The sequence below is a fragment of the Elaeis guineensis genome, chromosome 16 (genome assembly GCF_000442705.2).
Source record: "Elaeis guineensis isolate ETL-2024a chromosome 16, EG11, whole genome shotgun sequence".
Taxonomy (NCBI): domain Eukaryota; kingdom Viridiplantae; phylum Streptophyta; class Magnoliopsida; order Arecales; family Arecaceae; genus Elaeis; species Elaeis guineensis.
In genome coordinates, this window is record NC_026008.2 from 19,110,461 (window position 1) to 19,136,153 (window position 25,693).

At 38.7% G+C, this 25,693-nt stretch overlaps 1 protein-coding gene across 6 annotated transcripts in view; it reads right to left on the minus strand.

Annotated features, from left to right (window-relative positions):
• LOC105035160 (uncharacterized) overlaps positions 1-25,693 on the minus strand; it is a 129,288-nt gene that overhangs the window by 73,973 nt on the left and 29,622 nt on the right. For 5 of the 6 annotated variants that reach the window (XM_029261861.2, XM_019847253.3, XM_073249862.1 and 2 more), the window contains 7 exons: positions 24,264-24,327; positions 22,463-22,564; positions 9,620-9,817; positions 9,424-9,551; positions 7,565-7,715; positions 7,362-7,460; positions 7,143-7,244 (listed from right to left, as the gene is read on the minus strand). In XM_029261861.2, coding sequence (XP_029117694.1) covers positions 7,143-7,244; positions 7,362-7,460; positions 7,565-7,715; positions 9,424-9,551; positions 9,620-9,817; positions 22,463-22,564; positions 24,264-24,327 — 844 coding nt within the window. Of the gene's footprint in view, positions 1-7,142; positions 7,245-7,361; positions 7,461-7,564; positions 7,716-9,423; positions 9,552-9,619; positions 9,818-22,462; positions 22,565-24,263; positions 24,328-25,693 lie in introns of those variants that run through there. The other variant, XM_073249866.1, reaches the window with a different exon arrangement.

Below are 25,693 nucleotides of genomic sequence, written 5' to 3' on the forward strand. Positions count from 1 at the left end.
CTGACACCAGATGAGAGAGTTACGTCCGTTTTAGCATGGTCGTGTCAAAAATTGATAGAGACAGGTGCAATCAACCTAGTTTCTTGACCTTTCGAGTCTGATTCTATAAATCAAGGCATCATCCAACTAAGACGTCTACGTCATAGCCATACTCCCCAAACTGGAAAGAGCTCGTCCTCGAGTTAGAAGCCTCCTTTGCTTTCTTCAAATAAGAATAATTTGTTAGAAGGTTGATGCTGGTCTATGGATTCAATTGAGGTAGATCTCTCTTTTTTTCATCAGTATCAGAGTAATCTTCTGACGGTCCTTCCAGAACAAATATTCCGACGACCATCATAAGTGATACTGTGATCATATTGCCATAGCCTCCCTAAAAGTAGATGGCAAGCATCCATGAAAACGACGTTGCACCAAACTTCGTCGAAGTGCTTGTGTGAGATAGAAAACAATACAAAGCAACGACTATCGACAACTACCTTGCTTCCTTTTCGGAACCATGATAGCTTATACGGCTGAGGATGCTTTTCAGTGGTCAGATTCAACTTAAAGACAGCCTCTTAAGATATGATGTTCTCGCAGCTACCTCCATTGATGATGATCTTGCAGACCTCTTTTTTAATAGTGCAACAGGTATGAAAGATGTTGGTCTGCTTCCAATCTTCCTCTTTTTTGGAAGGAAACAGGCTCTTTCGAATAACTAGAGCCTCTTCTTTATCTCCAAACAGCAAGGAATCATCCTCTTCATCACGTCCTTCATCATAGATAGGCTCTTGATCCTCGTCAGATAGTTCTTCTTCTTCGATTAGCAACTGCTTCCCGGACCATCCAACAGACTTCTTATACTTGCTTCATGCATGCCCAATCTTGCCACAAGTTGTCGCATCGCAGCATAGAAGACTCAGCTAGGTTGGCTTAAAGGACCTTACATCAACAGCATGACGAACAGGAGGGATAGAAACTATGTTACCTTGCATGTCCTCCTAATTCTCCGATGCGTGGCTGCTCTGCAAAGAAGGATCAGGTCTAGGCACAGGTCTTCATCACAGCTGCTCAACAACTATAGCACGATGGTAGGCTTCTTTGACCATCCACAGAGAGTGGAGCCTTATCCCACCAAGATACCTCATGACCATCAGCTCCTTTGCTTTCCACCAGAACGTTTCTAGCGATCGGTTGGTAGAACTTCTCCATAAATTCATCCACAGATCTAAACCCTTGCTGGAGGTTTCGTAGGCGCTGGTACAGGAACTATGTATAGTTGAAGGGCAAAAATTGCTATCTCAATGCCTTTTTCTTCTCCTAATCTTGGATCTTTGGTTTGCCTCTACACTCCCTAATCTTTTTCAGCTATTGCCACCAGGCAAAAGTACGATCCGTCAACTTAAGGGTGATAAGCTTCACCTCCTTATCATTGGACACCTTGTACTCGAAGATGTACTCGATCTGATCCAACCAATCGAGAAACACCTCCATTTATAGACTATCTGAATATTCAGATAGATCTACTCTGATGGTATCATACCAGCGGGTTGGTCACTCGAACGAATCACCACGACCTTCACACCAGCAGATAGGAGTACTCTTATGGAAGGGGTTCTTAAAATCTCAATCTTCTCCCTCAGATCTATGGTCTTCTGATTCCGTCTCAAATCTCCCCCCCCAAATTTCCAACTTCGTGAGACGCGCAATCAGTTCCATTATCTGTATCCTCAAATCTTCACACTCTATTATCATATCCCATTTCCACTGCATGATTTCTTCAAGAGCTACCACCGCTTGATTCACAGGTTGGTTCTTCTTGCGGCCACCACCACCACCCGCCATCTCGACTGCAGGAAAGAACTCTGCTTAAGGATTGATAGGCTCCGATACCAACTGACGCAGCCTAGGCCACGTTTTGATGGAAAGAGAAAGAAGACACACGAAACAAATAAAAATGGCAAAGAATGAAGAAACTCTCTTCTCTTGAGTTTGGATTCAATAATCACAAAATAAACTAAATTGATTACAACATTGGCCAAAGAGACCTTATTTATAAAGTAAAAGTCCTAACCTAATAGCAAAATGAATATAAAATAAAATAGAAAAAAGAATAAGACTACATCTACGACTTCCAATTCGTCTAGAATTCTTCCGGACTCCCGTTGACCTGTCAAACATTAAATTAGGCTCCGAATTTGGGAGTAACAGCTAAGCATTAGGCTCGTAGAGCACGACAAGAGCTTTCCGAATTGGGGTCATAATAGCGATTCTGATACCGGATGAGAGACTTACGTCCGTTCTAACACGGCAATGTTGAAATTGATAGGATCAGATGTAATCAGACCAGTTTCTTGATCTTTTGGATCCGATTCTTCAAATCAAGGTATCTTCCAGCTAAGACATCTATGTCAAACAGTCTCGAAACTTTCTAGATGAAGTCGGAGAGTCATACTATACAATTCTTGTCACGAAAACTATTATAAATTTGCATGACAAGTCATACCAGCATTGGCCAACAATTTAATGGTTTGTAGCCCACCCCTCTGCAAACATCATATGACCTTAAGGTCACCAATACCAACACACATCAATGGCCAGAGTGGTATTAACTCCATCGTCAATGATTTCATGGGAACTTATAGTCCAAATGTTCAACCAATTTAGATACATGTGATTTGTGTCTATATATGCTCTGTATCTCATACATCTCATACATGAACCCTAAACTTACGCATGTATAAATAGATTCATTGAGAATAGTGTTTCTATAATAAGGGTCAAAGTATCGCATGCTGGTGGTATGCCAACCCAACAGTGACACAGTACATATGCACAATGATCTGGTGCTAGTGCTTGGCATGAACTAGAATAGATTTATGCCAAGTATTGACATGTTGCCAGTACAATGCTGGTGAAGCATAGGCACTGGGACAAAATGTATCACAGTCCCAATTGCAAACCAGCACTCCAATCCATGTCCTAGGCATAATTTATGGCCATTTCAAGGTGTTAGGATCTTATTTACCAAAACAAGAAGTGGATGAACAACCAAGATACTCTTGCTACATGCGCACACAATGTAATCAAAATAAAAATATTTGGCTATGGAAGAAATAAGTGATATATGAATAAAATTTAAGAAACTCATTAAGAAATGAGAAAAACATAGTTTTAGAAACAATGACACAATAAGATCAAGGTCCTAATAGAGAATACTAAATTTGATCCAGGATTGAACCTAGAAAGAGAAATAGGTGTAGAAACAAGAGCAACTGTCAATTGATCAATAGTTTATTGTGTTGATTACAGTCTTTATTAAAGAGATGTGGAGAAAAGTTCAATTTATTTTTGGAACCATAGGTATTCCACTATCATTGTTCACCATGAAAAATAAGTAATTTCCAAAGAAGCTTTTCATATTTGAACCAAGCATAAGTCCCCAAAACAATTGATATTTGATATTTATACACACTGGATGAGGTACATCATGATGTATAGCATAAACCGAGATATCAAACAAAAGTAACCTTACGTATATGAAATAGTTGGATAAAAAAATAGAATATGTAAGGGAAGCAATGTAGAGGGCCAGTACAAAAACCATAACTCCAGATTTGATAGCTGATTTCTAGTTCATAGCCTAAGTAAATGAACCAGAACTAGAGGTAATTCTTGACCAAGGAAAGAGTTTTACTTTATGTTTGGCTAGCCCCTATAAACCTTTTTGTTTCTTTCTGTCATTGCTCCGATAGGGAATTACAGATGCCCCATACCTTGTTGCAGAACCTAAAGTTGGTTTGTTTCCTTCTCAAATTGGAATTCTGAATGAGGTCATGTGTGGGAGATATGGATCAATTGCTAGGATTTTCTGGGGTTTAGCTGTCTTTAGTAGTACTAAGAACCTCTATACTTCTTATATTGGGGGTCTCCCAAGGATTTAACTAAGCCTATAATTGACCAAAAATAATGCTCTATAGACCATGGATTGTTGAACCATACTGAACCGGCCTATTCACAGCATACCAAACTAGACCAGTCGGTTACCAACACGGCTCAAGCATCCCATTCGGTTCAGGATGAAAAAGGCCCTATCACCGAGAGAGAGGGGGGGTGGCTGGCCACAATGTCATCCTCTGTCGAATGGGGGAGAAAGGTAACCAAAGCGGATCACAATCACAGTCCTTGGTTTCAAAACCCTTTTTTATTTTTAAATTTCGACTTGAAGTCAGCAAACCATCTGCTGACTTTCCTTTGGTGAACTCGGCAAACCATTTGCCCACTTCAATTCAAAATTTAAAAATAAAAAAGGGGTTTGAAACAAAGGACTGTGATTGTGATCCTCTGTTAGGGCCACGGCTGGCTTCGTTCACCCCTTACACCATGTCAAAACCCTAACCAAAAGTCCCTCTGTCCTTGGCCGGTCAATGATCACGCTGTGCAACCGACGTAAGTCACTCCCCCCCCCCCCCCCCCCCCCCCCCCCCCTCCCTTGCCGGATCCAAGCCCCTCTCAAAATTTTAACTATTAATAAACAAGTTGCAAAAGAAGGAATTACTTTTCTGGAAAAAATGATATGAAAGTAGTTTAGTTTTCTGGTATCTTCAGAGTTGGTTCCACTGCTAATGCCATAGGCATCCAACAATTAGTAAAGTTTAACCATTTTATCCAGAAGCTATCACTGATCTGGATTGTGTCATAGTTTATGAAAAACTTTTCAAAGGTTTTGGCTGAATATTGTATCTAGTAGCAAGCTTTTACAACCAAGCATCATATTCAACTGGCACAAAAAAGTTAGCTATAAAAAACAAATAACATAGGAAATATGGCATAGCATTGCTGGGAGGTTAAGAGAGCCCCTTTCAACTTCTTGAGACAAAAAAAAAAAAGTTCAAACCAATGGCAACAATATTGTCACCTCAATTTTTGAAGCCCGTTCAACTTCAGAGGTGATGAATATTATTTCATGATAACTAGAAGATGAAAAGATGGTAGCAAATTATAATAGCCGTGTTATCTTCTCTATCCTTCCATGCATATTTAACAATTTATAAAGTCTTTTGTACCTCTCCTTACCCATGCACATAAAGAAAAGGATATGACAATTAATACTCCATTGATCTTCGTGCATTTCGGATATTTATGTTTTTCGTTCTGTTTATTATGGACCCAAAAAAGATTAAACAAATGGTTGCAAAATTGATTCTAAAATATGTGGTTGTCGTTTACAACCGGCTTTAAGTCCTAATCATGCAATGAAGTAGACTAGGTTTCTATTTTATGTAGAACAAATATGAACCAAGAAAAAAATACCTATGATTGTTCAAATCATTTACAAATATGTTATTGCTCCAATCAATTTAGGTAGAAATTTTAAAAGCATTGACAATAATCTACTTTGGAATATCATTCCAGACAGTCTGTGTTATCTGTTCTTGTAATGGTAACATGTGCATGAACTATTGTTACATTAAAATTCACTTGACATTGGGCCAATTTTAGACAAATTATCAAGAAGCTATGTGTCCTATTGTAGTAATAAGGAACAATTTAATTAATCATCAGAATCTGTAGGTTATCCTTTTATATAGAGATCAGGTTCGCATCTAGTTGAGACATAAGGGAACTCATGTCAACCTAAACCCAAACTGTTTATTAAACAGGTCAGAAATCCAAAACTGAACCTGTCCTATTTATTAACCAAGTAGCCTGACCCTTCTAAAATAACCCAGTTAATAGGCACTTCAAATCAGGCCAGGCAAGTAAAATGGGGCTTAAACAGGTTAAACAAATTAAACAGGACCTTAAACAGGTTAGATTGTGACCCTGTCTACCCGAGACAACCATTAAACAGGTTAGAATAGGTTAGAGATGTCAGAACTCTAAACCTGAACCCTATCCATTTAGTGAATGGGTTAAGTCGGTCCAACCCATTTATCCTAAACCCAAATCCACTTATCTCGGGTCACTTGGGAGTCGAGTAGACTGATCAGGTAATAAGTTGCCACCCCTACTCCTATCTATGTGTGCCAAGCATCAAGGTCCGCGGTACTGGAAGAGGCACTATGCCAGCGGTATGGCACAGTAACCAAACCACCGCCCCCTTCTCTCTCTCTCTTCCCCCCTCTCTCTCTCTTCCTCTTTCCTTCTCCCTCTCCCCCCCTCTCACCGATTTCTCAATTTTGTTGACGAAACCATCCCAATCCACCGCCAATACGGTTTAGTACACCCTAAATCGAGCGGTTTGGGATGATTCCACCTTCCTTGCTCAGCATGATTATTTCTCACAGAGTTTCCATCTAGTAACAATTCAAACTTAGATCAGCAGATAAGGAGCCTATTTTGGGGTACCTCCCATGCATCTCAAGGTTCCTACATCCTAGAATATAAAAGTCCTCAAAGTTGATCTATGGTATCTCAAAAATGTTGGGATTGTGGGACCTAATGATTCCAAGTAACCTCCAATTAACCATCCAAACATCTCTTCACCTTCCCACTGTTGGAGAAAACACATGAAAGACAGTAAGGCTACGCTGATAGATATGCAAATTAGATTACCACTGCTGCATTGACATGCAGTGTAGTCAAAGGTAGGCGAACTCCAAATGTGTGTATCAACTTCAAATCAATATGTATATAAAAATGATGCACAAATTGAAAAATAATAGACAATTAATGTTTCATAGGAAAAGAAGTTGCACATATTTTTCACATTATCATCAAGAACGATAAAAATTAGATGATAAAAGAGTCGTAAGACTATCTTAGCTCCAATAAAATTGACTGCAGTGTGAAATAAATAAATATACATTAGGTAAAAGCCTGAATTGTTATATTATAAGCATCTGAGATCCACCAAACTGCAGGGAACAGTGAATGTGTGTGCACACCTAAAAGACTCCGTGCTTGAAGGCCCTGAACATGTAAGGTGACAGCATACCTAAAACCAAATGCATGGAAGACACCATGCAGCTTCCAGATAGAAGTAACATAAAACTAGTCTATAATAAAATGTAGTCCCAAAATGGAAACTTTAGACATGAAAGCATGCAGTGTAAAAGACTTTCATTGCAACAATTGGAGAAAACAGGACGTTAACCAGCATAGATATATCAATAAAATTTTACAAAGTAAAGAAGATCAAAGTTTCAACCGAATATTACCCTATTGTGCTGGAACTCAAACGAAGCAATAACATGATAAAAATGCACCAGGTACAGAAAGAATTCTGATTCAAAAGTAGCTTCAAATGGTTGGATCACAGCCTAACCATAAAACAAGTCAACAGATCACAATTTAAATATGAATGCAAAAGCTAATAAAACTTATAACAGGTGTAGATTTCACACTAAGAGGACAATTATTAGAATAACTTAAAGCACCTTTATTGAAACTGCAAAGTTTTGGTTGGCATGTGGCACACTAATTTGCACATTAACAAAGGGCAGTGTATGCTCTGTTGATATCTCCGAAAGAATAGCCTACAGGATAGATGAATTATTAAAAGATGCCATTGCACGAAAAAGATTACCAACTTACAGGTGTAAATAATTAAATAAAAAGAATATACACAAAGAAAAGAAACCTTTTTAGCCATTAGCATGATCTCCTCATTGCATGGGTTAACAATCTTTAAAGAAATTATCGATGCAAGAATGGCAGCTGATTCTTTCCAAAATTTACAATCAACACTGGTTCCACTGAATATCGCTTTAGCAATCTTCCTATCAAATGTCCTGAAACATTACATTCACAGTGGAATATTGATCAATTATGAGAAATAAACAAGTCATAGGTAGGTCAAAAATGAAATGCCAACTTAAATATCAACCACAATCATGAAAGAACTGACGATGACATTAAAATGGAAGTTTTTGCTTTTTCTAACACAACAAAGAGTTTTCACTAGCGTCAATCTCTTATTAACATTCAAAATAGCATTGCACTATATGACTGTTAATTAAGTACGGCCACGAAAAAACACGATAAAACTGAGATGAGCGTTACATAGTACTTAGAAAATAAATTATATCCTTCATATGCAAGCCCTTGTTGCTTTAGGAGGATAATATAGGATTTCCTTTGTGGGAAAAGTTTCAAGCCCACTAACAGCCTATTATAGTTACCATAACCATAACCATCTAGCCTTTTCCTTATTATTTGGGCTCAGTTTTATGGATCATTATTCAACAAGCATTCCTATTTAAGGTCATCTCTAATGTTATTTCAAATTTCTCCTATCTTTCCTCACAACTTCCATCCATGTCACTTTAAGTCTTCCCCTCTTTTTCTTACCATCTTCAATACAAACCAAAATACCTCTCCTTACTGGAGCCGCCTCAAATCTCTTTCGGATAATCCATCTCAATCGATTTTCCATCACTTTGTGCTTACTTTGTGCAACTCATACAACTCAAATATATTCGTTTCTTCTTTTTTTTTTCAACTCTTACCATGCATCCATCTTAATATTCTTATTTCTGCTATATTCAACTTGTTTTCATCTAATTTCATTATTGCCCAACACTCTGTCTGAGCCATACAACATGGCAGGCCTATTTTAGTCCACTAAAAAACCATATTTCGAATTTCAGTCAACTAGAGAGTGCTTGCATCTTCTTCTCATTGGATGCGGTCGCAAGGTTCAAAATGACAATTTATCAACCTAACTAGCAAGCATAGGCCTTACAAGATGGTAGCATCTCTACTATTTGTGCTCTAGTAATTTTATAAACTTGTAGACACACATTTCTAAATAACTCTATAGGTCTCCTTAGAATCTCTGCACTATTTTTTTTTTATGCACTTAAACTCAAGTTTCAAATAATTCCAGAAACCCATACTTCCTTTCCTGCACCAATTTCATAAGAACTAGTTCTCCCAGTTTGTCCTGCATCTCTCTATCCTACAGAAACAAGAGGATGAGGAACATCTAATAACTTTTTAAGGTTTCACATGATGTGCCTAATCTTCTTCAAAAGCAATCTTGCCTTATCAAAATTAAAAATGTATTTTGAAGACCTAACTTCCGTCAGTATCTGAGAGCTATGCTATAACTCTTGTTCTATCATATTAGCATTGATAATATGATAAGATCAAGCTAGCTAAATGGCCACTCTGTTGAATATGTTGTAGCAGAAATAATCTATTTTTACACCAATAATTCATAGAAGGTCAGCACTCCATATGCACCAACTTTCAAGCAATAGCTACTGAAGAGAAAATTTCATTGAGTGCTTTGATCCTCAAAAAAAAAAAAAAAGAATACAGACCACAACACTTTATCATCATAAATCACATCAGTAGAAATTTGAGGATCAGCAATAGTATTTTTCATTTTTCCCACAGACATTATTTACATGTTATTTCACATATGTAACAATAGAGATTATAATAAGCATGGACAATGATAATGCTGGAGGTATGCACAAAAGGAATCAGTACTTTATGCTGATTGAAGTGATAATTTGGCTAACGTTGAGTTTGATGGAAGATGAAAAACATTTATCCTTATTTGGAAGATCCCCGTCAGAAGCAGCCACCGGATGAAACTCAGTTGCCTCATAAATATCCTGCATAAGACAAGATAAATAAGAGCCGAAAACAAGCAGCCACATGACAATGACAAAATCAATATCACCTTGATAATTTCATCTGAAACAACACCAGCAAATGAACTGGTGTCAGCTGTTCCACCAGCTCCAAGCATGCCAAGGGACAACCAATTTAACCATCCACGTGCTCTACTTGAAGATTGTTCCCCATTTTGGTCCTTCTCATCAGCAGATTTAGCATCACTTGTTGCTATAGTACGAGACCTTGACTTCAATAATAAATCCTGCAATCCAATAACAATATTTTAACATAAATAAAATTTAAAATTAAGAACAAAATTAACAGCTGCAAATATATATTAAAAAAAAAGGTTGCCTGCAAATGAAATTTAACACTGCAAAATGATATGTCCCATTCTTGTACCAAGAAAAAGGATATATCAGATTTCAATCAATAACTATGATCAACAAGTGAAACCAAAAGGCTCGGATTTCCTCAATCTTAGGTTATTAATGAAACTACAGATTAACCAAAATTAACATATGATAAAATTTTCACTCATTGTCAAATAAAATCATCATTACTTTCTAAAATAAAAAAAATAAGGATAATTCAAATTTCAAGCTAATTATTCAAAAATCATAGTAGTTCTATCTTTATTTACATGATAGTTCATAACCTGTGATTAGACATTAAGACACATCGCCACTTAGATGTCTTAATTATAATCAAGGAAATAATTTCTAGCAAAAGAGTACCTATGATCTAACCAGTCATGACTTTCAAATTTTGCAGATATATTTCTCTCTCTTCATTTTTAGTATTTCTTTCATATTAATATTTAACAAGCTTGAGATGTCAGAAACTAAAACTACAACTCATATTAGGCCTGGATCAAGATTAATAGTGGGAGTTTTGAATGATACTGCAATTATAAAATTATATATCATTTTTATTGGTTATTGAATCACTCTGTTAAAAATAACATAGAAAATTGTTTCAAATTTTATTAATGTTTTCCCAGATAATTTGTACCACTCAACGATATTAAAGTTCTAAAATGGTCACTAATGGTTTTCATTGACATGAAATCACTTGAACAGATTTTAGATAAAGCCATATGCTAAAATTTTATCTCAAGAGGACATCAATTCATCTTGGCAGCTACCGGTTACTTTTCATCATGCGCAGAAGTGGTTCAGCCTAATGAGGTGAAAGGTGACATGACCAATCAACCAGCACAACTGCCACCTCCCCATATGGAAATGAAAGAATGATATATATATATATATTCGACCTAAATCTCCACATAATTCAAATTTTAAAGTAAGCTACTTTTCGAAAGCACGAAATTTGACTTATGGAACATAGGTTTGGAAGATAAACATTTTTTTTTAAAAGAATTTAAAAAGAATATATGGAAAGAATTTTAAGGAAGAAAAGAGAGAACGTAGAAGGCCTCACTTTAAAACATTGTGGCCAGCAAATGGGTCGAGTTGGACCAAGGAATACTTGACCCAAATCCAACTCATTCCACATTTGGATCATGATTTTGGAACCAGATCCAACCTTTGGTCAGGTCGGATTGAGCAGCATTGGGTCAATGGTATGCATCTTAGACCCAATGGATCATTTGGGAGGATGAGGGACAAGTATGACCAGGAACCAGGATCCAACTCGACATATCCGAGATCTGCTCAGGTTTGCAGTTCGTGCTAGCATCTAGAAAAATGATAATTTAATGAAATATAAACCAGCCAACCTCAACCAGTTAGGGGTTAACGCCTAGGTGCAAGGTTTGCTGAACCGATACCAAAAACCATACCTGCCTGTAACTATTTCGATACGATAAGGTCTCATACCGCACAATGCTAGGGCATACTAAAAGGGAGGGGGAGAGGGAGAAGCAGAGGAAGTGATAATGAGAGAGGGACAGAGGGAAGGGAAGAGAGAGATGAAACAATAGGGAGAGGGAGACAAGTAGAGGGGTTTATCTAGGTGTTGGGACCAGTCTCCACCTCGACCGCGAAGGCAGAGGTGGAGGGGTGGGGTAGGCAACGCAAAAGGCAGGGTGGACAAGCGAGAGATCGAAGGAGGCAGCAGCAGCGATAGTGCCAACAGAGACAAAGGGTCATGGAGCAGGCGGGTGGCGATAGGGTAGGCTAAGACTTGCTTTAGAGAGAGGAAGAGGGAGAGAGGACCTTGGAGGGCATCAGAAGGGGCAGGGAGAGGGGAACCTCAGAAAGCATCAAGGGGGGCCGAACCAACCCGACCATCTGAACCATTTCAGTTCTTGACTAGTTCGGTTCAGTATGGCCCGAACCAAGATTTCCAGAACCAGTACCGAGCCTCGTACCAGTTCCGATGCAGTACGGTACGATATGGTACCACATACCATACTGCACAGTGTGTCGGTAGGCCATCGGTATGCCACCAATTTTTTTTATTTTTTCAATTGAATTTGATTTCAAAAAAAAATATTACTTTTTAAATTACTTTATATCAAAATTAATGTTTATTTATGTCATATAACAATTCTATTATCAAAAAAAAAATAAAAGAAGTTTAAAAGACTAAAACAATGCATTAAATATATCTAAAGTGCAAATTACAAAAAATAATATGCTGACTTCTGGATCTTTGCTAATCTAAAATATCGCCGAATGTCTGTATCGCTTAAAGATATCCGGATCATCCACATACTTCGGAAGAACATCAGTCCATCCCTCTAATCAAGTAGTACTATAACCCTGAATATTCATCCCATAAGATATGCTCTCTGGATTGTAACGCATCAGATCTCTCGCTCAAACTCTGACTCTAAGAGGTATCCTCGGGATGATGGTATGGCTGTGGAGAGGTCCATCCAAATATGCTAGTAGCAAAATCCGATCCATAAGATGCTCCAGACTGCATAAGATAGTAGCCACTAAAAGCCGATGTCTCAAATACACCATATCCATATGCACATAAGCTGTCTGTGAATAATAGGATTCATGATATGAGGATGATCCAGATACATCCATGGATCCTACTCCACATACAAGATCATCTACAGCTGTATCATGCGCTGGACGACCTCTGGGAGGCCGTCGCCTATATGAGATCATCTCCTCACGGGGTCTATCAGATCATCCGCCGTGGTCCCTATCTCATGTGGCATGTGTAAATTAGAACTCACCGATGAATCGAATACCATCCTGCGGCCGTATCTCATGAATAGTGATCTTGTATCCTCCACTCTTTCTCTAATCATCAGATCCATGACTGCCATCATCACTCTCACTATTGCTGGTCTCTGAATCTGAGTCAACTGACTCCTGCACTCTCGAGGATGGTGCAACTGCCGTTTCTTTTTTTTGCCTTTTTGAGCTCCCTCGATGCCCCTCTGTGACTGACTTTGCTATATCTGAGAGGATGGATGTCTTCTTTCTATTTGGGATGATCGGTCTCGTCTCAGCATTTCTCGCTCAAACATCTGGCTCGATGACTCGGACATAGAGTCACGTGATGAATGTCTCCCCTGTGATCTCTCAAGCTGTGGCTGATCAGCTGGAACTTTATATGAAATATTTCTATCTGTCCACTATCCTGGATCCACTCTGATCTCTCTAGCTACCACACTGGCAAGTCGTGGAGATCCCGACTCATCAAGTTTCGGCTCCTGCTACTGGCCTGCAAGCCATCCAATCATCGGATCCTCATCATCAATGGCATAATCATCTATCGTCGGATCCGTATGCTTCAGCTATACTTCATCCTAGACATATTTTAACCTCAATCTCAAATTATAATACACATAAACAAGATCGTTGAAATGCTTCTGTGCCAGACGGTTTCTCTGTTTGCTGTGGATAAGGACGGAAGTTGATTAATTGCGCTCACACCCACTAGAGAAGACCATTTGAGAAAGAATGCAGATGGCCACACTTTTCAAATTTGGTGCAGACTGTCCAAAATGAATCCACCATTCAGCTATCAGAAAATTTAACAAAATTACATATCAAATTTTATGATATTAATAGGCATGTAATGTCAACAAAGTCCTCACTATTGATACGTAATTTATCTGAATTCATCTTCTTTTTGCTTACGACAGCCGATGAGACTCCAAAGCTGTCTGTCCCCTCTCTAAACTGTTTCGTCCATGTAAAATATATTTATTTTAGTAACAAATATATTATTAAGTTAAATGATCGTGCCTTAATTGACCTAACGTACCTCTTGCAAACACATAGATGCGATTTTGAGATCGAACACCATCTTATATATAATATTACGGAGAGCAATGAGAAGCTCATTATCCATATCTATCCCGAGTATGCTGTATTAGCACCTCGAATTCAAATAATAAACTGAAAATAAATTCCACAAATGATTAAGTAAACTTACACTAGTATAAGAAAAGAAAAATTTTCAGATGATTTTTGAATTCATGCTTACCGACTAAATACAAATCCCTACCCATCTGATAGTCCCAACGGCGCTCAATGATATTGATGTAATCCCAAGCATGTTTGGAATCTATCTCACTGATCTGTTTCTTTATCCTCTCGATCATGTGATATAAGAAGCCTATCTGGGAGTATCTCTCGCTGTCTACAGCGTGAAGCACCTCATATAATGACTTGATAATCTTCACTATCTTATCAGCCCATTGCCAGAATGACTGATTGATCACCACGTTCTCCACATGACTTTCCTCAGTGCCAGCCCTCGCATATCTACTCTCCTGCCACTCGGCATTGACAAACATCTGATGCAAGACTGCTTTCTTCTACAAAAGGCTATCAAGTGCTATGTAGTTTGTAACAAACCGTGTGACACCCGATCTCAAGATCTCTTCCCCAGTATATTTTTGCATCAATAACAGCATCCATGTATGATTGCAGATAAATTTAGTAATAGACTGGACTGTAACCATTGCCTGCTACACTCTACGAAGCTTCTCAATATCCATCAACATGAGGTCAATGTAATGTGCAGCACATGATGTCTAGTAAATATACGATCGCCGCTCCATCAATAACTCACCAACGGCCTTATATTGTAGCCTATTATCTGTGATGACCTACACGACATTCTGCTCTCCAACTAAATCGGTCACCTCCTCCATCAATCCAAGGATGTATGCGATGTCATGCACCCTATCAGAAGCATCAATTGATTTGTGAAAGAATATTTTTCCATCACAATATATCAAAAAATTTATAATACTTCGTCTAGTAGGACCGATCCAACCATCATACATCACCGTCAGTCCATATATAGACCATTTACTCTTATAAGAAGAGATACATCTCTCCAAATCTTCTTTATTACTGTCAATAAACTGACCATAGATATCCCTGGATGCTGGAAGATCTACACCGGGGCCGACAGTCTGTATGGCTGAAATGGCAAATCGATAATAAGTATTGCTCGCTGCATTTGCTGGAATGTGGCTAAAATGAAACAATGACCCAATAGCTCGCCACATATTCTTCTTCTTATCCTTCTTCAGCATAGTATTAACCCTCTGTTGTTGGAATCTTTGTCAAAAAAAGCATGTGGATCCAAATCATGAATGATGGACCCCTACTGGAATATCTCTATCGAACCTCCTACTGCCAAAAGCCTCCAGCATCGATGAAGTACCTCTCCTGCCTCTATTGACTAGCTCTCTGACAGAGATGGTCCTCCTAAACTCAAACTCTCCTCTAATAGTCACAGAGCCGGACCCCGATTCATAGAATGACAGTCCAAATCGTTTGCTATATCTAACCATCTCCTCCAGTCTGTACTGATCATCTAGATTTACAGGAATGGCAGCCTTAATCTTTTGTCTCCTCGTCATCTGGAGCAGAGGCCTCTTCTAACTCTTTGGAATGATAGGAAAATGGCTCTCCAGCTCGACGGTCTACCTCTACCCTCTTCTCCATTGTCCTCTCCTTCGCTACTTTCTGATCTACAAAATACTTCTTTATAAGCTGTCGAACCTCCTGTGGCCATTTCCAACACATGGCCACATCCCGATAACCATTAGCCAAATGCATCTTTATCCTAGTCACCCCTCCTTTGAACTCTGTGCCGCACCATTTGCATCTATAATGGTGCCGAGCTGAGAGCATCTCACCATGCTCCCAACCAATGTCACGCTCTGGTTCTTTTTTCTTACTCATTTCTTCAAGTTTAACAAAATACGATAGTTTAATAATTTTTTATTTTATATTTTTTTAATTTAATTTTTTTAAAATATATATATATATATATTTAAAAAATAACTAATAAAAATTAATGATTTTAATGTCATTATGTAGATCATCTAATGATCTACAACATATAATGAAATCATACCAAAATAATAAATTTTGGTATATTTTTTTTTCTTATTTTTCTACTTTTTAACGGTAATTCGCCAAAAAATATAAAAAATAAAATATTTAGTGACAAAACAAAGGATTACCTTATTTTCGATCGAAATTTGTCGGACCGTCAAAGGAGTTGTGAAATTTTTTTTTGAATTTTTTCTCATTTTTTTGGGCTTCATTCGCACCTATTGTCGTAATCCGAGAGGTTGAGAGCAAACTCTCGAGCTTCTCGACTCTCAGGCTGAGACTCCCAAATTATTGGTAGCCCAGCCCCCCACGTGTTGATGTCGGTATGGCTCGGTTCGCACGTGAACCGAGCAGAACCGAGCGAAACCACTCAATTGTCAACGATTCGATAGCAAACTGCACCGAACCGCTCAATTCGATGCAGTTTGCTTGATTTTCTAAAAAAAGGAGGCGAACCGAACTGGTTCCCCGCTAGTTCGGTTCGGTATAAGCCGCACCGGCCGGTTCGAGCCAGTACGACAAACCATGGCCCAAACCGCCCGATTCCAAATGGTTCGACCCTGACTATGATGTGTTGCACAATTAAGTATAAAATCACTAGAAATTTTTTTTTAAAAAAAGAAATAAAAAGTCAAACTCTAACTTGACCTTTCATTCAAAAACTTTAATTTCATCCAAGTAATTGATCATTTTTTAAATTCACAAACAACAATTTTTAGAATACATATTATGGTATATGTGAAAGCAGTATGAACAAGAATCAATCAAAACAAACCAAAAGATATGAACATTAGATATAATCTAAGTGAAATAGAAGAGATGTTGTTGAGATGAAAAAGGGGAATTAATTTAAATGAGAGTTCATTCAATGAATTGAAAAATAAATTTAGAGTGACAGAGGAGGAGGTTTACATGATTCAGGTTTTTGGGTCCGGTTGGATCACGTTCAGATTGGGTTGGGCCCTCTTTTTTGTTGACCCAAATTAGACTCAGATGATCTACAAGTCAGGTCAGGTCAAGTTGAGTTGAGCACAAGATGCAGATTGCACCTAGAAATCATATTAGTCCAATTTTTGAACCTGACCCACCCCACGGCTCTTCAAATATGAATGGGACCAAGTCTAATCAGGTCAGAACCAGGTCAAACCACAAGTTGACCCAACCATTTACAGCTCCAAAAACAATGGTCAAGAGGCAACAACCCTTTTGGTGTCGCTTGCTCAGACCAAAACATCACAACAAGATAATTTTACATAGATAGAAACAAGGCTAGCAAACTAGTATTGCCAAGCAATAGGCAACAAAAACAAAAGAAAGCCATAACATAGCCCTAATAATCCAGCCTTTTCCCAACTTTTTTATTGGCTTTATAGATCTTTGCCAAGTATTCCTATTTAGGGTGGGCAATAAAATTTGTCCAAACATAAAATAGTAAAACAAATAAGAGAATGACAATAACAATTTTTAAAGAATGAGGGAGAGGGTAAAATTGTGAACCAATTCAAACTTAAAATTATGACTCTCACAAAATTTAGAACTCAAGGATGATCAATTTTGGGATGGGACCCCATTCTAGTTGCTTACCGGTGTAGGTCAGTTCGGTATGGTACAATCCCTAATGACATATGTTGGGATTTTGGCGCTTCGAATTCGATCCACAGCAGCGAAGAACGGATGCGAAGAAGCCCAGCATGCAGCGCACGACGTAAGGAGCCTGAAAAGGCAGCCCACAGGAGCGCAGGCCTGGCCTGCGAGCGCGCAGAGCACGCGCAGCCCAGGACGCGCGCAGGCACGCGGTGTAGGCGCACGCCCACGCGATGCAACCCTATGTGAGAGTTTGGCATGGTCCATGGTGGACCGCGTGGTATGTCGCGGTCCACACGTCCGCCGTGGACAAGCCTGGTCTATTTCCCAAATATCGCAGTGTATGGAGTCCATGTGCGTGATCCAACGACCACAAAGCATCGTAGGCACGATCCGATGATGGTGGTTGCGTGCAAGCGTGATCAGGTGGGCAGCAGTGCGATCAGACGGCCAGGAAAGCATGCGAAAGCAATCGAACAGTCAAAGACATTTCTGCAGTTCGATCAGGGCTGTGATTCCGATCTGGAGTGAGTTTTGGCTCCATAAAGGAGGCCTAACGGGCTGTGGAGATCAAAACGCATCTCAGCAAGGGTCTGAAAGAGACCGTGAGCAGCTGAGAGCGCCTAGGACATCAACAGCAGCGGTTGAGTGGCTTGGCTTGAGCAGCAAGCAGACCAATCGAGTGTCCAGGAATAGTCGTGGTAGTTTCCGTGAGTGTAGAGGCAGAGGCTGCAGCATGATGTAGCGGCTGAGAGCATCACAGGAAGCATCTAGAGGCATCGAGAACCCTGGCTCGACAGGCTTGTGAGAGGGTCTCCTTGGGGTTTCTTTGAGAGTATTGTATGGGTGAGTGCTTCTAGGTTGAGAGAGAGGGTTGGTATATAAGAATTGAGAGTGTGTATTCTCTTCTTATATTTTTTTCTTTCTCATAAGTGAAGCTTGCATGTCTCGTGAAGATAAGCCTTGATCCACGTATTTGATTATCTCTTTTATTTCTTCTTTCTTTCTACTGCAACGAGTGGTACCAAATCTCCAACAACATATAGTATACTGCTAGAGATGAGAGTAGTTGTAGTGTGTCGGTATAATACCATATTGAGCCCACATGTCATATCAGTACTTTGATGTTGATTACAGCATGCCCATACTAGATGGTACAATCTTGTACGATAAACCTTCATTAAAGAATCAATCAAATCACTACTTTATCTGAATTAGTCGATACAAATATTTGATCAAACTATGCTTAGTCAGATTTTACCAAATGCTCTTCCCAAAACCAACAAGATAATAATAATCCTCTAATGCTGAGTTTCAAGTGTCTTGTAAAATATGGGTCCCATCTACACTTGCCAAACCTCCCTCCCCCAAGCAACCATAGAGAAGGGGGAAAAAATAAATTTATATCCAGCAAGATATGAAATCGCAACAATACCATACCACTTGGACCCCATATCACATGCTTTATCACTAGACACTAACATGGTTAATGGTTATCATCTAATATGGCAAACAATGAGTACATATGGTGGGCAAGCAGCATCTACTCCCATACCGCTATGTGAACAACAAGGGGAAGATGTGCTAGATTTCAAACCTTGGTATCCTTATGCAAATGTAAATGACCCTTCTGATCGGTGGTTGAGTGCCATGAGTTATGTCATGTTCATTTTCACTTTCTTTTGCCTCTATTGTTCATTACATTTCATTTATTATATTATCCATACACCTTCGCTTTCATTTATGCGGTTGGAGTCTATAGTTCACTTCACTAGTTCAATCATTTTACACCTATTATAAATATGTCCAGATCAGTAAAGGTCAGCGTTCGTGGAACTATCCCGAACCAAGCAGTTCCGGGCATTCCGAACTGTACCAGCTGCAAATCGAGATGATTTGATTTTTCAAATAGGAACACTGGACGAGGGAGAAGGAAAGAGAGGAAGAGAGAAAGAGGAGAAAAAGAGGGGACGATGCCGCTGGAGGGCTGGAGGTCCGCGAAGGCCTCCACAGCTCCCAATCACCCAATAGAGCGTTTAACCAAGACAGATAGAGAGAAGGGAGAAGCGAGGGTACCGAAGGGAAGCGCAGCCAACAAAGAGACCGTCAAAGGGCGTCGGATAGCCGTCATGGCCATCGGACGGCGAAAAAGGCCTAGTTAGAGCCACGGCCACAGAACAGGGGCAACCGCCTCTATTCATCGTTTTCTTTTTAAACGATGATGGTGAAGCCAACAAACCCATTGCCGGCTTCACTATGATCAGAATTTTTTTAAAAAAATCTTGTAAAATGGGACGATCGCCTCTGTTTCACACCCACGAAGCCGTGGGCTGTAATTTTGCAGTCCGATGGCCATGGTGGGCAGCTGGAGGCCCTCTGATGGCCTCTCCGCCGACTTCTTCTTCCTTCTTTTCTTTCCCTTCCCTCTCTCCATCTCTCTCTCAACTGCAATTTGGTAAAGAAAGCGAAGGACTTGGCAGCCCTCCAAGCGCACCCGTAGCCTGCCTGTGGCCACCACCAACGTCTCCTCCGGCCACCCTCTCCCTCCCCTCTCTTTTCCTCCTCCCTATTCCTTTCTTCGCTTCTGTGTCAGCTCGCACTAGTCCAGTATGGATGCAAACCGACTCATACCACTAGTCGACCAGCCGGCACTAATCCCACTACTAGTTCTGCGGTCCTTGATCAAGGTTATCAAAAACAAAAAAGAAAAACAAGTGATAATGTTAAATCATTAGAAAACTAGCATATCTTTCCCACCTGATCTCTATATCCCCTCTCCTCTCTCCCACTTGATCTCTCTCCCCCTCTTTCTTCTCTCTCCTCTCTCCTCTCCCTCCCTCCTGATTTTTCTCTGCCCCCTCTCCTCTCTCACATCTGATCTCTCTCCCACCTGACCTCTCCTCTCTCTCCCCTCTCTGGTCTCTCCCCTCTCCAAGCTAACAGAATCAGGTTTCAAGCCAAGCTCGAGTTAGGCTCAAGCCAAAATTTTGAAAATTTAAAAAAAAAAATATTCAAGACTCAGCCTGGCCAAAAGCCCAAAATTTTTTTAGGCCAGGACCAAGCTGCATAATAGCCCGACCTGTCTCGACATGATTCCAGCCCTAAATTTAATCAAGCATATGTATTCTATTCAAATATAAAAGTATAAGTTTTGAATCATTTCTGGCTAAATTTGAAATTGATTTCCACCCATAAACTCATAAGCTAAAATCAAATTGTTAGCCACCAACAACCAAAACAAAAGTGCAGTTTAAGCCTACATCATAGAGCACAAGAGGGAAGAAGAAATATTGAGACAGGCAATCAAATGAAAGATAAAACATAGAACTATAGAAGTAATCAAAAGGTGATGATGATACTTACTCCTAACCAAAAGCATATATAAATGAATTCTTCTTTCAATATTTTAAAGAGATCAAATCATATAAGAATGTGAATGATGAACACTTAATTTATAGCAATAAGAACATCAAACATCGCATTAATTAATATTAATTAATTGGAATTTGATGCTCTTATTCTACATTGTAGGTAATCAAGAGATCGGGTTCAATTCAATCCAATTCGGCTCCAAATTAAGTGAACCAGGACCAGCTCAAAGGGGGGCTACTAGTAAAGGCAAGAGATCTAACGGTTTGAAGCAAAACACTCCATCCAAGGGCTACAATTTGAAGCGCCTACTCATGAAGATTCTAATGTGAACACAACTTAAAGATCAACGGAGGAGAATTCATCCATTAAGATCATAGATTCATAGGGCTGCCTTTCACGCCTTCCCTTATATGTATTAATCCCACATGGAAAAGAAACAAAATCCTTGCACCCCCTGACCCCTGTAAATAAACCCTTATGCTTAGAGCATAAGGCATCAAGCACCACGCCTAAAAGCAAACCCTAGTTGCCGCCTCCTTTATTCTCTCCCTTTCTCTCCTTCACACCAGGTCGTCCTAGGGGAAATTCTAACCCTAGGCGCTATCCTTCTACACCTTTCTCCACATTTAAGCCATCCTGAGAGAGATCTAACCCTAAGTGCTACCCTCCACCTCCACGCCTCAAACCTTCTTCCTCTCCTCCACATCTCTTCCCCTTCCCCCTTGGAATCCCTGGACCAAGCTTTCCAACCATCTTAACCCCTGTTTCAAACAGTTAACCAGGAGGAAGACGAAGGATCCAAGGCGAGCAAATTTACCAAAAGGTGCAGCAAGGAACTTCAACTTCAGGGGTGAATCATATTGTAAACGGATTTATGTTTTACATTTTTATCTTATGTATTGCTCTTCATGATAAATAAAAGTACGTTTGATTCTATCGCAAATCTTTTTCAAGTCTTTTCTTAGCCTTCTATTTTTCCTCCGCGTGAACAGTCTATACTTCGCTGGAACAAGCCATGATCTAAGGGTACGGCTCATGCTCAAGAGAGGTAGATCATTTCGGGAAGTGATCTCTCTTTTTGTAGTTCTGTGAGATGTTATTTTGCATAATCTATACCCTACAGGACGAGTCATGATCTAAGGGTATGGCTCGTGCTCTCCAAGGATAGATTATTGTACAACTCTAATCACAAACACGATCACATAAAAAGAAAACAAAAATCTGTTTGCATAATATTTTCAAAAATCCCTCGAATCTTTTGTGCCTGATCAACTCTTGTAATTAGTTTACATTTAGATTAGTTCGACGTAAGTTTTTCTTGAAAGAATCTGTGTTCAATCTTCTTCCTGATCAACTCTTGTAATTAGTTTACATTTAGATTAGTTCGACGTAAGTTTTTCTTGAAAGAATCTGTGTTCAATCTTCTTCCTTTTTGGTTTTCCAAAATAACCAATCCAACAGTCCTTGTGGATTCGACCCTTACTCCCGCTACTCTACATAGTAGTTGTGGAAATAAGGTAATAAAATAATTTTGGTGAAACGACACATCGGTGAACAATATCAAAAAGGTAAATTGATAGATTCAGAACTATAATAAACACTAATTTCCTCCAACATCAAAATGACACCTGATATAATCATAACACAAAGCATACCTGCAATTGCTGCTCTGCCATAGACCTGTAGCTCAGGATATCATCAATATCACACTCTTTATCCATCTTTTCTAGCTCTTGTAGAATGTCTTCATTGACATGCTGTACCAACCAGTTTGAGCACGGATGTGTTATAAAAACTTTCAAGTGCACCAGTTGAAACGAGCCATCAATATTAAAAATTAAACAAAATAATCTTAACCAAACTAGATGCAAAGAGTAGCACATAATAGTCATCAGCTCAGCAAGTAAATTAACAAAATTAACTGTTATCAACAAGATATTTGGTATTGCAAGTCAAATATCATTTATTATGGACTACAATAATATAATATAAAATACATAATATACACATACACACATAAATTACACACATGCACACAAACTTTATAATCATTGAAGTTTCGATAATCCAACCGGTTCAATGACAACACTGTTCCTTATTCAACTTTGGCCCATGTTTAGTATGGGCATAGCTTTTCCGTAACAGTACGGGCATCAGTAATAACTTGAGAACAATAAGGTAGCTTGATGTAAAAAAATTATATTATGTGATTTTGGTAGAATAACTTTATTCAGGTTTTGAAGAAGAGTGCCTTAAACGTTTTTCCCAAAATCTCTTTTTCTGGGAGCAATGGTGCTAATAAGGATGTTTAGCAGGACAAGACAGTAGAAACCAGAAAAACGTGGGCTTATTCTGGTCAATTCCATTTTATCTTTAAACCAAGCACACCTTTAATATAGAACATTTTATGAATTTACATCTGAGATAACAATAAAATACACTAATGTGATGCATGCACATGCTCATATTCTACAATGAATATTCTCATTCTTCCTAACTCAACATCCTAGGATTTTCCACTTGGCATCAAGCATATTTTGCATACTACACAACAAAGAACTTTACTCACACACAAGAATTCCCAAGAAAATGAAACAAAGTCATCAAAAGCTTGGTTGAAAAATGGAGCACAACAAACTAAGAAGAGAACATCAAGGTACATCCTAAGCCCTGCATAAAGAATCAAAAAAAAAAAAAAAAAAGGGTTCTTCAAGAGATTATCAAGTCAAATCTGATTGCCACAAAATGTAAAATCAAAAGAACATCAACCAATAGCATTGGCAAGCATATGAAGGTGCATCAGCAAATTGCAAAGCTAACCTAACAATATATCTTCTCTCTCATCAAGCATCTACTAAATGATTCTTTTCCCTAACAACTGACCATAGTAGATTAAATCAAAACTCAGATGCAATGTGGTTTGAAAGGATGATGGCAAAAATTGCAAAATGTAATTCTCTTAAGACTGGAATAGAAATTTAAAGCATTCAAAGATAGAATTGGAGAAAATAGCAAGTAGACAATGAATCGTGGTCAGTTTACGTGGACAATACAGTTTCTAGGAATTGTAGAGTATCAAGGCAGAACCTTGGGCACCACAAGGACCCAAATTGCACTACAAAAATGGACTGACAGCTTAAACAGCCAAAGTGTTGGTACTTGGTGCATATGATGTCCTACCAAAGGAAACCCTTGGTGTGATTTACAGCACTCTAAGAATCAACAATTTCAGTTATTGGCAGGTGTTTGGTTGAACATGCTTTAAAAGTTTAAATGATACACTCTCCAGTTTATCTGTTTCACCTACTCACCAAATAAAAAGAAAATAGTAATGAAAATAATGTCACGTAAATGAAACAATATCAAACAGTCGAGTATGCAGATTCAAAAGTTAGAGCTAAAAAACAATGAAAATAGGATAAGATGAGCTATTAAATAAAATGGTGCCTTGTTCACCTGCTCTTCTTGGAGTAATTCCAGCTTTCTTTTGTACAAATTGACATATTTCCGGCGGTAGTTTCTGTTACACCAGATGAACATATTTTATATTGATGTTTAGACCATGATAAATAATAGAAAGGTCAGTTAAATTAAGAGAATCGGTTGCAGACTTGCATAATGCATGGCAGATAAAGGACTTTTCAACTTCAGTTTTCAAAACAAGACCAACCATCCAAGTTTTCTTCAACTTCTGATTGTTTATCTTTCGCATGATTGCCAAGGAATATCAGACACCATAAAAGAAATCAAAATATGCAAATAAACAAAATGCACATAGCCTTCAAAGGACAATGTGAATCATCTTAAATTACACAGATAGTAATTATAGTGGCAAAGGAAATGTGGAGAAGGGGCTGAAACTTTGTAAGAGAAAGAAAGTGGGGTTTTATTGTATAAAACACATCTATTCAAAAGGGAAGACTGCAAATTCAAAAATATACCAGAAAATATGTTGGCTCCATTGTAGGCTTATTTAATAATAGCAAGACAGTTTTACTGATAAATGGTTCCCCGTACCAGTGCATGCTACCCCATATTGGGTGTGCTATACCATACTGGTTCCAAACCGAGACTCAGTACAGCCCTTCCATACCAAGTCACAGTTTGGTACTGACATCCATAACAGGTGCACCAACACTGCTAGCATGGTACTAGTATAGGGTCCAGTATTGGGGATGGCAGTCCTGTGCCATACAAATAAAGCAAGCAAGTTCGTATTTGAATGTCAACTAACAAAGGTAATAGCTTAAAAAACAAAAACAAGAAAAAAAGGATTGGCAGAGACTACAATGCAACAAAACTCTTCAAAGGTAAACCAGCTTCCAGTCTCCTGCGCAATAGAATGGGTCAACCGAATTCAGAAAATGTAACACTATGAATTTGCCATTTCTGCACAATAGTGGGTCAACAGAAATCAGAAAATGTATAACTATGAATTTGCCATTTCAGGGAAAAAGAAATTATTGACCTTAGCTATATCGAGAGTGAGGAGGCAGGACCAATGGAAACGATGGTGAAATTATGGAAAGGTAAAACCGCATATTCTACAAGATTCTAAATCAGGATATTACTAGAGAGACAAAAAACAGATCAATTTTTCAGGAAAGAAAGGGAAAATGAATTTTATGGGGGAAGCAAGGTTTCTCATCATAAAATGCATATTGAGTCAGATAAAAATAACATGTCATAAATCATTGGAGAATATTGTTATGCGGTAGGACAAATACTTTCTGGTGTTCTAACATCAGTCCTAACCACATGCCTTTTGTTAATGTGGTTTGTTTTAAGCATCTTAATGCTTGATTTTTCCCTAAAGATACCGCATGCTTGGACAGGCAAGAAGCAAGTTAGCATTACTGTGTTGCTGTCTCTGACATCATGTACTG